Raw genomic sequence first — 12850 nt, 5'->3', positions numbered from 1 at the left:
CAACTTGCTTCTTGGTCATGATGTTTGTGCGGGAATAGAAACCCTGACTAAGACAGTCCTGTGAAGGTTCTATGCCCCAGTATAGGGGAATGCCAGGACCAGGAATGGGAGAGGGTGGGTTGGGGAGCAGGAAGAGGGGGGAGGGGATAGGGGGTTTTTGGAAGGGAAACTAGGAAAGGGGATAACATTTAAAATGTAAATAAAGAAAATATCTAATAAAAAAAGAGTTACCATTTGGGACAAGACAGTTGAGCACATTCATATTATAGTCATATAGACTCAAGTTGGGCTCTTCCCATTATAAAGACAAGCTAATGGAGAAGTTTAATTTCCCATAAACTAATACAATGATGCCAGAGAAAACACTGGGGAGGGAAAAGTGAGGGGCTGCTGATTGACCTGAAGTAAAAAGAACTTTCTGGAAAGAAGCTGAAGAAGGTCCATTCTAAGGAGATGGAACAGGACAGTTGAAGGTATAGAAATTAATACAATATCTTCTCGGTGGACTACTGAAGGCTATAACAACTTTAACTGACTTCTGCATGAGCTGTAGTGGCATGATGCCTTGTAGATTCTTTGGAAAGTAAACTCACTACGATGACCACAAAGCACGAACAGGAGATCTTGGAGCGTGGCCAGCGCTCACTAACAGTGATGATTCCTGTGATCTTGCTCTTCATCGATAAGTACATGAGATATGAATATGTGACTCTTGATCTGGATCCTGGTCTTAAGAACTTTACATTTGTGTCAGAATTCCCTTTGTAGCATAGCATACTTTAGTGTTAGGAAAACAAGCAAAACTACTATGCGCTCATTTTCCAGCTAGAGTATCTCAAACCCATAATTATTGAAAGAGTGGCAGGGAAGGATGTTTTGCATGGAACTTTTTTTCTTTTTATAGAAAACAGAATCCACTGCATATGCCGGCTTATCAGGAGACAGATGAAACCCATTCATATTTCATATGCCACACACAGAGAGGATCCCTAGGGGGAGAAGTTGGCCCCTTAAATGAGTCTTTGGCATTGAAAAATGCTCATAAAATGCTAACCATGTGGGAACAATAATTACAGCTATGAATATACTTGTCCCTGATTGTATACAAGTAACTGCACAGATGAATCTTAAATCCTGTCTCCTTAGCAATGCTCTACCAGGCAATAGATTAAGCTTATCCACAGAAAAGGAGACAACATTTTGTGAGCCATTCTCAAAATATTATCAGGCAATCATAAGTGGCACATGTATTGTGTGCTAGTTTCAGTTTAGAAGGTACATAGGCAGAAATAGAAGCACGAGTGTCATTTCACACACCTTAATTCAATGAATCATAAGAATGTAGGAAAAGAAAATGATGCCCTTTCTAAACGTTGGAATATTTAACCTTGTAAACATGATTATGCCTTAATAGCACTAATTAATTTCCTGGTTAGGAAAACAAGGAAGGGAGCTTTGCTCATGGTAACACCACTTGCTGATCAGAGTATAAAAGGGAATAAGCAGCCAGGAGACCTTCAGATCCTCAAATCACCCTCTCAGAAACCCACCCAGAACCTTTACCTCTGACACCATGGTCAGCTCCTGTTGTGGCTCTGTCTGCTCTGAGGAGGGCTGTGGCCAAGGCTGCTGCCGTCCCAGCTGCTGTGTGTCCAGCTGCTGCAGGCCTCAGTGCTGCCAGTCTGTGTGCTGCCAGCCCACCTGCTGTCGCCCCAGCTGCTGTAGACCCAGTTGCTGCAGGCCCAGCTGCTGTGTGTCCAGCTGCTGCAGACCCCAGTGCTGCCAGTCTGTGTGCTGCCAGCCCACCTGCTGTCGCCCCAGTTGCTGCCGCCCCAGCTGCTGCATCTCCAGCTGCTGCCAACCATCTTGTGGTGGTTCTAGCTGCTGTGGCTCCAGCTGCTGCCGCCCTTGCTGCCGCCCTTGCTGCAGCCCCTGCTGCCGTCCCTGCTGCCGCCCCTGTTGCCGCCCCTGCTGCTGTCTGAGACCAGTCTGCGGTCAGGTCTGCTGCCAAACCACTTGCTACCGCCCCACTTGTGTCATCTCCACCTGCCCTCGCCCCATGTGCTGTGCCACCCCCTGTTGCTGAGCCTCCATCCCTTGATCCAGCTTCTATTTCATCTTTGTCCCCATAGTTGGCCACAGGGGCATATAGAGTCATACCGATGAATATTGTTTTGCTGAGTTACATCTCTATATTTCGTTGGACCCAACAATGGCTATTCTAGCTTCAATCCAAATTCTTTATGTGGACCTTTCCTTCCCATAGAAGTGTGAATTAGCTTCTACTGTACCAGCTGCTGAATCGAATCATCCCCAGATTCTTAACATTTAGGTCCAAGTCACAACTCTCAAGGGTCCACAGGTTGACTTCCATAGTTCTCTACTGTTGATCTTCATAGTCCCCGACTTAATTGTTCAATGAAGATGCTCTTTGGTCATTCTTATTCCTCCAGGTGCCCTGTGTTGTGTCTCTGTGTCAAAATAAACCACTACTTTCCCACTTAGAAAAACAGTGTGATTGTATCATTCTCTAATATTTCTCTTTCCTCCTGAAGACCTTGTGTTTTGCCCATACCTGTAGGGTGGATGACAAGCCTTTTCTAGTGAAAAAGAAAATTTTACATTTGTCTTTTTTCATCAACCATCTCCTTTGTTTTTAGGCAGCAGTGAAAAACTCAGGGATAAAAATCAGAAAATTCATTTTAGAAAGGCTGTAAATCATGTTCTACGCATTGATTTTATGCATTTGCAAACATCTCATACATTCTACAAGGATAGTAGAATTGAGTATCAACTGATTTTTTAAAAAATGCAATTAGAACTCAAAGTGCTAAATATGAAGGCAGAGGATGAATATGAGAGATTGGGGGGTTTATATTAAACATCGTTTGTGTGTGTGTGTGTGTGTGTGTGTGTGTGTGTGTGTGTAAACTTTCATTTGCAAACAGAGGAAAGATGAAATTGAAGACGATTCTGATTTAAAGTAACTAAGATCCAGGATGCTTTTTCTCCCCATCCAGACAGTTCTGCCACACCAAGTTAGATCCCCTAGCTAGGAAAGAAGACACTAGGATATGGAATGGTAGCATCATCGTGCTATAACTAAAGACCTCATGTCCCTGAGCACTATGGAGAAGAAAAAGATCTGTTTTGTTGTTATTGAAAGACAGGGTATCTCTTTGTTTAAAGATGATACAGATGCCCCAGTCTTGAATGACAGCACAGATCTTCTTCTCCTCTACCTCTTCTCTCTGCCACACACCAGCAGACCCAGTCTCCAGCCCTACCTGACAGCCAGTATCTGCAAACCTATGTTCCCTTCCTGTTTGGCCTTTCACTTGTCTCAGACAAGCAACTAGACCCACCCTGCTACTCTCTCATCAGTTCACATGGAGGTGCTTTTCTTTCTTCTTTCTTTCTCTTTTCCTTCTCTCTCTTCTTCTCTTTTTCTTCCTTCTTCCTTCCTTCCTTCCTTTTTCTTTCTTTCTTTCTTTCTTTCTTTCTTTCTTCCTTTCTTTCTTTCTTTCTTTCTTTCTTTCTTTCCTTCTTCCTTCCTAATGGCCTCACTTCCTCAACTTGAATGTGTGTGTGCACAGTGTTTTAAATGTGTTTTATGTGTGTGATCATTTCATCTGCATGTATGTCTGTGCACCACATGTGTGCTTGGTACCTATGGAGACAATCAGATGCACTGGAGCTCGAGTTATGAATATTTTGAGCCACTGTGTGGGTGCTAAGGGATCAAAACCAGATCCTCTGGAAGAACACCAGATGCTCTTGACCTCTGAGCAATCTCTCTAGACCACAGGTATGTTTACATATGTACCCTTGGACTGTTTGGAATGTATAGAATGTTTAGAATGTATAGGATCGATGCACATTTACTCACTTGCTTTACAACTGCTTACAATATACTGCTTCATAACAGCACAGAGAGAGGCCCCCTGTTCACTTTTAGGGTTGCCCACAGCTGCATTTTAGAAATGTCCCAGAATTTACTCCTTCGTACCCTATTAAAGAGTGGCCAGTCTATGTCCAGCTCTGCTCTGTTATTTTATTTCCCATTGTGAATAGAACTGATATACATAATCCTGTAAAAGCATACTGTCATATAGATATGTACAAGAATGATGCTGCTATTTGTTGACAAATCTTCATAAGAAAAATCACAAACATGCTTATTTCTATATTGTCAAATTTGGGTTTTTTGAAACCCTAATGGATGAAAAGTAGCATCTCTTAGTATTTTATTTCTTTTATTATGCATGAAAAGGTCACATGACTTATTCCACCTCCTGTCATTCACCCCTCCAAATATTTGCAAAGCCTTGAAGTAGATTACACTTTTCTTCCTGCTGCAGTCTAACCTCTATTGGGTATCCATCCTATCTATGGGGAATGAGTTTCTGGTTGCAGGTGGGCAAGGAGTTGGTAAGAGTGGGGGTGACAAACAGACACAACACAAGGGAGTGTGGATCGGAATGTATTGTCCAAATGAACACCAGGCTTTTTTATACAGAAGGAAAACAAGAAAAGCCAGGCAAACACATCTTCCAAGTTACATTGACACAAAACAAAAAAGAATGCATACATAAAAAGATAGTGGGGACCAGGCCACGTTGACCACTTAAAATGGAGCCAGGGGAATGCTCTGATGCAATGCTAGTCTATTGTTAAACCCACCACAAGGGGTTCTTTAGTAAATACCTGATTATGCTATTCCTCTGGGCCTAGTGAAGAAACCTGTACCAGGGGAATTCCCTTCCACTGACTCTTTCCACCTATTTGCTAGGCCATTGTGTATTCCTGTGTTTAGGTGTGACTCGGCTCTTGTCCTAAGTAATTACTATGCAGACTAGCCCTGAGCTTTCCTAGCTTTGTACTTTCTAATGCCTGATTATTTTCACTGTCTCTACTAGAAGTGAATTTGACTGTTACTGAATAGGTATCATTCTTACTGAATTCCAAGCTCACCGTCAGGCTTCAAGGATTTTCTAGGAACCATTGGAACACTGGTGGAGGCTTAGCTATGTCAAAAAAATCAATCCTTAAAGGCACTTATAATAAAACAATACTGAAAGAGAGAGCACACAGATCCAAACGCCAGACTAACGCGGGGACAGGTTTTGAGTATATGGGCTATGAGAATGACGAGGTTCCAGGAGGCTGTTTCCATGAAACTCTTTGCCTCATGACAGCTTTCAGGCTTTAGGCCTATCAAGCAGACTGCACTGGAGTGGTCGTAGCATCTTCCCACTTTCATGCATCTTTGTAGGGAACATATTTTTCCCTTTTAAGCAACTGATCTTTTTCTAATCTATTTTTAAGTTTAAATAATAAATTCTACTTAATTAGAGGTAATTCCTCCATCTCAAATATCAACGAGATTTTTTAAGTTATTTGATTCACCCTTTTTCTCTCTTTTTATTTAAGCTTTTTTTCATACAAAATATTTTTATATTTTTCCTTTATTGTGCTCCTCTCACATCTTCCCCTCACACCAAACTTGGTGTCCTTCCTCTCTAAACAAACAAAAAATAAGCTCATGTGGTCAGGGCAGACAGACCACAGCTGAAGCAATGTCAGCCTGGTCCCACACAGCACAGGCAGGGCATAGCACTCCTGAGACAATCCCACACATCCAGAAGTCCGGGATGCCACTAAGATGAACAAGTAAGTGGTGGAGAGATGGAAGAGAAAGAGAAGCAGAAGGATGTGTGCACAATGAGGAGAGGCAGAACTGGAGACTCAAGAGTACTGAGGGGCAGCCTAATGTGAGCAGCCAGCCACATACAGCCATGGTGAGGTCCTGCCTGTCCCCCACTGCAACCCAGGGCTATATCTGGGTCTGTGGCCCCGCAGCAGCTAGGATCTGGTACCACCAAACGCCAGGCAGGTATGCCTGATCTGGTCTGCCATCTGGGGCCATGTTAATATCTGAGGGCTATATGGAGCTGACCCTACCCCTCACCTGGGCACTGTGAGAGAGTTGGCCCTGCCCCACAGCAGCTACAGCTCTCAGGAGAATGGGCATCCTCTGCACCTCAACTGGGCAGCACAGTAAAGCTGACCCTGGTGGTGAGGGCTTAGGTGAGCCACACCAAGGGCATGAGCATGGAAGAGCTGGTGCTGAAACTTGTCTACGGTGTGGCAATGCCCTCCACCCCCTTCTCCCCTCTCCATGGCATGTAGGAAAGCTGGCCCAAGGGCGTGAGATTGGGAGAGCTGGGTTTGCACCTTGCTGGCTATGGCATTGGGTGAGCTAGCCAGGATAGTGCTAGAAAGCTCACCCTGGTGGAGTGGGCTCAGGAGTGCTGGCAGGCTGATCAGCTCAGCTGCAAGCCAGGCCAAGATCCAGCCTTTGAGTTGGCCCATCCCAACATCTACCCCATGTATGAACTGCTGTGTGGATGGAGATGATCCTGCAGATCCAAAGCTATTTGATCTCTATGACACAGGGCAACAAGAGGCTATCTGAAAGGAGCCCAAGTGAGGATCCAGTACTGATAGTATAGTATAAGCCAGTGGCCTCAAACCAGACCAATGACTCATTGCAATGAACATTTGCAAGCAAAGAAGTGTGGACTAAAGGGTAGAGTGTGGGACACACTGTAGCATACTACAGCTTCCACAATGAAGGTTTTTTTTTCTTTCATGGGAGCGGTTGTAAGGGTTGAGGGCGGGTGCAAGGGCACAGGGAGATGAGTGAGACCGTGGTGCATAATGTGAAATTCACACAGAATCAATGAAGAGGGAAAAAATAGCCTCAAAAATGAAAGTCAAAACAAACAGTAAGACAAAAATAGCAAAGCAAACCAAAAGCCTGCAAAAGGAGTGTCTTTCTAATATCAGAAACATAATTATAAATGTGCACTTTTCATCTGCTCAGTGAATTAGCTTTCCTTTCTCAAGCATCAAATCTGTCCATCTGTCCCATGCCCTTTCAAGACGTTATGTCCTGGAAAATGGGAGTTGAGTATGATTATACCCTATTCATCACAAATGTCCAATGTCTGAAGTTATGTAGTTTCACATTTTTCACTTTTCTATTGATTACATTTCTTCTTTGCAGATTTCATATATGAGTATAGTATATTTGGATTCCTCTCACCTTCACCCTCTCTCAACTCCTTCTCACCCCACCAGTTCTCCTTCTCCCTACAAATACTGTTCCCTCATTTACATCTTTTTGTTTTGTTTTGTGAAACACTTGGCTTTAATCAGGCCCATGTGTGTAATACTAAGTTTGGTGCCTGGTCCACTCCCCAGTGAGTATAGAACTTAAAGGCAAGGACTCCACCTACCCCAGAATCTATCAATAGCCAACAGTTGAATGATTAGACAGCAGGAATGATTAGAGCCCCACCCTAATCCATGGCTGACTGCTGACAAGGCCAGTCTTGTTCAGAATCAGAATGGGTGGCTCTGCATCTGTCCTGTTAGAAGCTGTGCCTTGCTTGGAGGATGAAGGCCAACAGCCCTCCTCCCTATCCTCTGATCTTATATTCTTCTAGTCCCTTCTTTGGCAATGTTCTCAAAGCCTTAGAGTGTGATGTAAAAGTCTAATTTAAGGCTAAGCATTTGGCTGTCAGTTATTCTCAGCACTCTGAGCAGCTGTATAATCTGCATTCATTGCTGCAGGCTGCAAATAGAAGTTTCTCTGCTTAAAACTGAAAGTAGCACTTGTCTACAGGTATAAACATACACATCTAGAAGACAGTTTGCCTCTATATTAATTTAGCTAAACAGTAGTAAGTTTCCTTCTATGACTTTTCTAGACACACGTTTTCACCTGGGACTGGATTCCTTCTAATTTATCTTAGAAGCTCTTTACATTGTACTATAGTGTGTGTGTGTGTGTGTGTGTGTGTGTGTGTGTGTGAGAGAGAGAGAGAGAGAGAGAGAGAGAGAGAGAGAGAGAGAGAGAGAGAGAAAGAGATGACTTAGTATGTAGCATTTTAAAACTTTCATTGACTTCATTCTTTGACAGTTTCATAGATGTATAACATGTGTACTGATTATTAGTGTGTATTTTTCATACTAAGACTATCAGGAAGGATTTGACTGCAAAAGAGTGTATGTTCACATGCACGAGACAGAAGCATATTAAACTGAGCTTCTCCTTGACTGGTGAGGCTCCATTATGTCTGTTGGCTTTATAACTAGCTCTAGCTAATGTCATTGAAATGTCTGTTGTACCAGTGTTTTTCCTTTTTACATTTATTCTTACAACCCTAGGCAGGCATTCACCTTTCCCTCCTGCAATACAACCACTACCTCAGTGTTCTTCCTGCTTCCTGTCATCCTCACACCTCCAAATGTTTGCAAAGCCTGGTTGCTGCTCACACTCCTCTTCCCTCTTAATGGTACAACATTCAGTATAAAGTCAAGAAAATCCTCAAATTCTCTCACCGAGTATTGTCTTTCTCTGTGATCTACACAGATGATTAGACATGTTGTTAAGCCCATCAACAGCTGAAATATAAGTCCACCTAAGCCTGTGTTCATCTGAATGCTCCTTCTTTCTTCAACAAACTAGATTGTCTGTGTCATTGATGCATGCCTTTGGTTTTAATAAATCCCATATTCACTCAACCGATCTCTCACTCGTGACTGGGCATCACACTAATAAAGGCAGATGAGACATTTCCTTGAGACTAAGACCTTTTAGGATTTACCTTGGGAAGGGGGATAAGATGAAACAATTCTGATGTGATGTGACACTCTAGGACAGAGGCAATGGGGAAAGGAAGAGTGAGGGCGATAAATGTGAACAATGATCAGAAGCAAGCTGTGCTGGGTGTACAATGATCAGAAGTGAGCTGTGCTGGGTGTACAATGATCAGAAGCGAGCTGTGCTGGGTGTTGAAGGATGACTAGGAGTTTGCTAATGTGACAAAGAAGAAAACTTCCTAGGAAAATAAAATATTCTAGTTGTAAAAAATTACACCAGAATATCATTCTTCATATTCTATGAGAGACTGGCTATGTCCCTTCAGTCCATTTAGGACCGTAGTGTAAGGAATTAACAAGAATTGCACCCATTTCACAGAGTCCTTGAGAAATGTAAATAAGATAACAATTACAGAGGACTCCAAAAAATTCCTGGCACACAGTAGGTATTCAACCAATTTTAACTATCAGAGTTATCTCACTGTCCACTGGGAATGCACTGACTAAAACACGTGATTTTACTGACTTTATTAAACACGTGATTTCCAACAACCCTTGGAAAATCTGACAAGCTCTTTATCATGTACATATCATGTTCCCTTAGTTATCTGCAAAAGAAAGCTTATGAATTTATCTGTGTCTTATCTGAAGCAAAAACTTCTCCAGTATACATTATTAAGAAAAAATAACTCAGAATATGAAAAAGACACAGCTTTTTAAATTATTTTTGTTTATTCTTTAGGAATTTCATGCATGTAGACAATATATTAAGATCATTACTTGTACATAGTCACTAGGCTTGTTGACTTACCAAAAGGCTGATCAAAATATGCCTTTAACTCTTCCCACCCTGAATAACATAAAATTAAAAATTTAATAATTTTTAGGGACCCATCATGCCAACATGCTTTTGCAAGTAATTATCACTGCAAGTTTGTTTTACCTTTGAGAGATTAAATAAGACAAAACTGCTAGGACCCTCCCTTAAACTTGCTCCCACTAGACTATTTGAGAAATACAGTATTCTTTGTTGATTGCAAGCTTCCACCCGCCTTCACACTCCCAAAATAACAGTATTTCATCCTGTTTTCCCACTTGTATCTCTAGAGACCCAATTCTACCCTGTTGTTGCCAGAGATACAATCACCATAAAGTCCATTCTGAACATATTTCCCCAGGATAAGACCAGAAATAAGGAATTAATACTCAACCCAAAGAGACAAAGTCATGGACTGTGTCTACTTTAGGGGATATAATATCCAAGTGAGAAAAGGAAAGTTGATTCCGTTGGGCTTTGCAAAATTGGATAGCTTGGAATATAGCAGGAAAGGGAAGCAGCTTTTTCTATATATAGATAACACAACTAATTAACTCAAACTAACTGATCTTCCATAGTATAAACAAGACTCATGTGATCCTCAGCAGGGTATAAAAAGCAGGAGACAGCAAAGGAAGAGAACAGACAAGGAACTCTCCCCATCTTGTAAACCTACCCAGAACCTCCACCTCTAACACCATGGTCAGCTCCTGTTGTGGCTCTGTCTGCTCTGAGGAGGGCTGTGGCCAAGGCTGCTGCCAGCCCAGCTGCTGCCAGACCACCTGCTGTAGGACCACCTGCTGCCGCCCCAGCTGTTGTGTGTCCAGCTGCTGCAGGCCCAGCTGCTGTGTGTCCAGCTGCTGCAGGCCTAGCTGCTGTGTGTCCAGCTGCTGCAGGCCCCAGTGCTGCCAGTCTGTGTGCTGCCAGCCCACCTGCTGCCGCCCCAGCTGCTGCATTTCCAGCTGCTGTCAACCCTCCTGTGGTAGCTCCAGCTGCTGTGGTTCTAGCTGCTGCCGCCCCTGCTGCCGCCCTTGCTGCAGCCCCTGTTGCCGCCCTTGCTGCAGCCCCTGCTGCCGTCCCTGTTGCCGCCCCTGTTGCCGCCCCTGCTGCTGTCTGAGACCAGTCTGTGGTCAGGTCTGCTGCCAAACCACTTGCTACCGCCCCACCTGTGTCATCTCCACCTGCCCCCGCCCCATGTGCTGTGCCATCCCCTGCTGCTAAATCTTCTCTTTGAATGTGCCATTTATCTCCTCAATCTCAGCAGATGAAGTCCTTCCTTCTAAAAAGTGCATAGTGTTTGAGGGACTTGATCTCCTGAGTCCCAGAAATCAGACTTGTTTGCAATTGTTCCGTGTGAACATTCTGACTTCTGTCCAAAACTCTTGCTTAAAATGATTTTATCAAATACCTCCAAATAGCTTAACAGATCTCCCACAACATGTCTCACCTTGTATTTTTATCTATTCATCATGCTGGAGGAATTTAAATTATCCCTGGCACTTAGATGAACACGCATTTTTAATCCCCATGACATTAAAATCCACTAATTGTCTTTTATAGCTTTTGCAAAGATTTTTCATACTTTACTACTTCTGTGTAACAAAAATAAACATCCAACACAAGGATAATAAAAATTGAATGTGACTGCTTCTTTCTTTAAAAATATATATGTAAATATGTAAAAAATAAAAAAAGAGGGTGAGTGAAATGGTTCAGTGGATAAAGGCAGTTAGTTAATTAACAAACCTGCTGATCAGAGCTGTAAACCTGGCAATCACGGGGTGGGAGGAGACTGACTACCAAGAGTGGTTCTCTGAGTACATGCATGCTGTGGCAACTGCAAACACACACACAGAGTGTGTGTGTGTGGGGGGGGATTAAAATTTAAAAAGAAAGAAAGAAACCATGAAGCCTTTGCATATGTTTCCCAGCTAAATGTATATTTTTTTAATTTTAGTTAAATAGTTAGTTACCTAGCTAATTATTGAGATTGAATTTTAATTATGACATTTCTCCTTCCAAATCCTTCCATATATCCCACCTTACTCTCCTTCAAATCTACTGCCTCTCTTTTCAGCAGTTGTTGCACGCACATATTCCCAGATATAACCTGTTGAGCCTACTACCGAAAACCACAGCCAATCATTCTGCAGAGTTGTGGAGCACAGTCCCAACAGATACATCTATAAAAAACATTCCCTCACCCACAGCTCAGGGAACATTGTAGAAGAGAAGATGGAAAGATTTTAAGAACTAGAGGATCAGGGAATTTGCTGTGAGATTGTGTCTCCTAGTAACATCAAAAACTACACCCAAAAATCTCACAAACTTCTGCCCACATGAAAATTGTATTTTGGTACACTTAAAAAGCAGAGCACACCCCCATCAGTTGCAGAGCTCCATTCATTTTTGTGGCCATCTAGCCATCTCTCCTGTCCTTCCCCTCACCTGAACCTGAATCCCCCATTCCTCTCCCCCAACTCCCCTCCCTGTCAGTCCCCTCCCTCCATCTGCCTCTTATGAATATTTTATTTCCCCTTCTAAGTGAGATTCAAGCTTCCTCATTTGGCCTTCCTTCTTGTTTAGCTTCTTTTTGTCTGTGGAGTGTACCATGGTACCTGTATTTAATGGCTAATATCCACTTATAAGTGAGTACATACCATGCATGTCCTTTTGGGACTAGATTAGCTCACTCAAGATGATATTCTCAAGTTTCACCCATTTGCCTGCAAAATTCACGATGTCTTGGTTTTCATTAGCTGAATAGTATTCCATTGTGTAAATGAACCACATTTTCTTTATCCATTCTTCAGTTGAGGGACATCTAGGCTGTTACCAGTTTCTGGCTATTATGAATAAATCTGCTGTGAACATAGCTGAGGAAGTGTCTTTGTGAAATGTTGGGGCATCTTTTGGGTATATGTCCAGGAGTGGTATAGCTGGGTCTTGAGGTAGTTTTGCTTGCAGACAGGAGCATATTGTGCTCTGAGAGGCTTCACGCGGCAGCTGACTCAGACAGATACAGACACCCATAGCCAAACAGTGGATGGAGCTTGGGGACTCTTATGGAAGAATAGGAAGAAGAATTGCAAAGCCCAAAGGGGATAGGAACTCCATGTGAAAACCAACAGAGTCAACAGAGACCCTTGGAGCTCTCAGAGTCTGAACCACCAATCAAAGAACAAACACAGGCTGGACCTAGGCTTGCCCCACACATATGTACCAGATGTGCAGCTTGACCTTCATGTGGGTCCTGAACCAGATGTGCAGCTTGACCTTCATGTGGGTCCTGAACCAGATGTGCAGCTTGACCTTCATGTGGGTCCTGAACAACTAGAGTGGGGAGTATCCCACAAGCTG

At 43.0% G+C, this 12850-nt stretch overlaps 1 protein-coding gene across 4 annotated transcripts; it reads left to right on the top strand.

The window, feature by feature from the left end:
• Positions 1-1573: 1573 nt before the first annotated feature.
• On the top strand, positions 1574-11115 carry LOC110304331 (keratin-associated protein 4-5-like). 4 transcript variants are annotated; one of them, XM_021175623.1, is made up of 2 exons: positions 1574-1868; positions 10242-10711. In XM_021175623.1, the coding sequence occupies exons 1-2, from the start codon at positions 1574-1576 to the stop codon at positions 10709-10711; spliced, it is 765 nt and encodes a 254-aa protein (XP_021031282.1). The 4 variants fall into 4 exon arrangements, with proteins under 4 accessions (XP_021031282.1, XP_021031284.1, XP_021031283.1 ...); XM_021175625.1 differs by lacking the exon at positions 10242-10711 and having other exon boundaries at positions 1574-1671; positions 1732-2086; XM_021175626.1 differs by lacking the exon at positions 1574-1868 and having other exon boundaries at positions 10190-10511; positions 10614-10711.
• The last annotated feature ends 1735 nt before the right edge of the window (positions 11116-12850 follow it).

Source organism: Mus caroli, chromosome 11, assembly GCF_900094665.2.
Source record: "Mus caroli chromosome 11, CAROLI_EIJ_v1.1, whole genome shotgun sequence".
Classification (NCBI taxonomy): Eukaryota; Metazoa; Chordata; class Mammalia; order Rodentia; family Muridae; genus Mus; species Mus caroli.
This window is presented reverse-complemented; position numbering and strand designations above follow the sequence as displayed.

What these genes read in the sequence shown, in the direction of transcription:
- LOC110304331 (XM_021175623.1), top strand. Translation starts at nt 1,574, where the DNA reads ATGGTCAGCTCCTGTTGTGGCTCTGTCTGCTCTGAGGAGGGCTGTGGC. An exon ending in CAGCTGCTGCCAACCATCTT is followed by an intron (nt 1,869 to 10,241) that starts GTGGTGGTTCTA and finishes GCTGTGGCCAAG; the next exon opens with GCTGCTGCCAGCCCAGCTGC.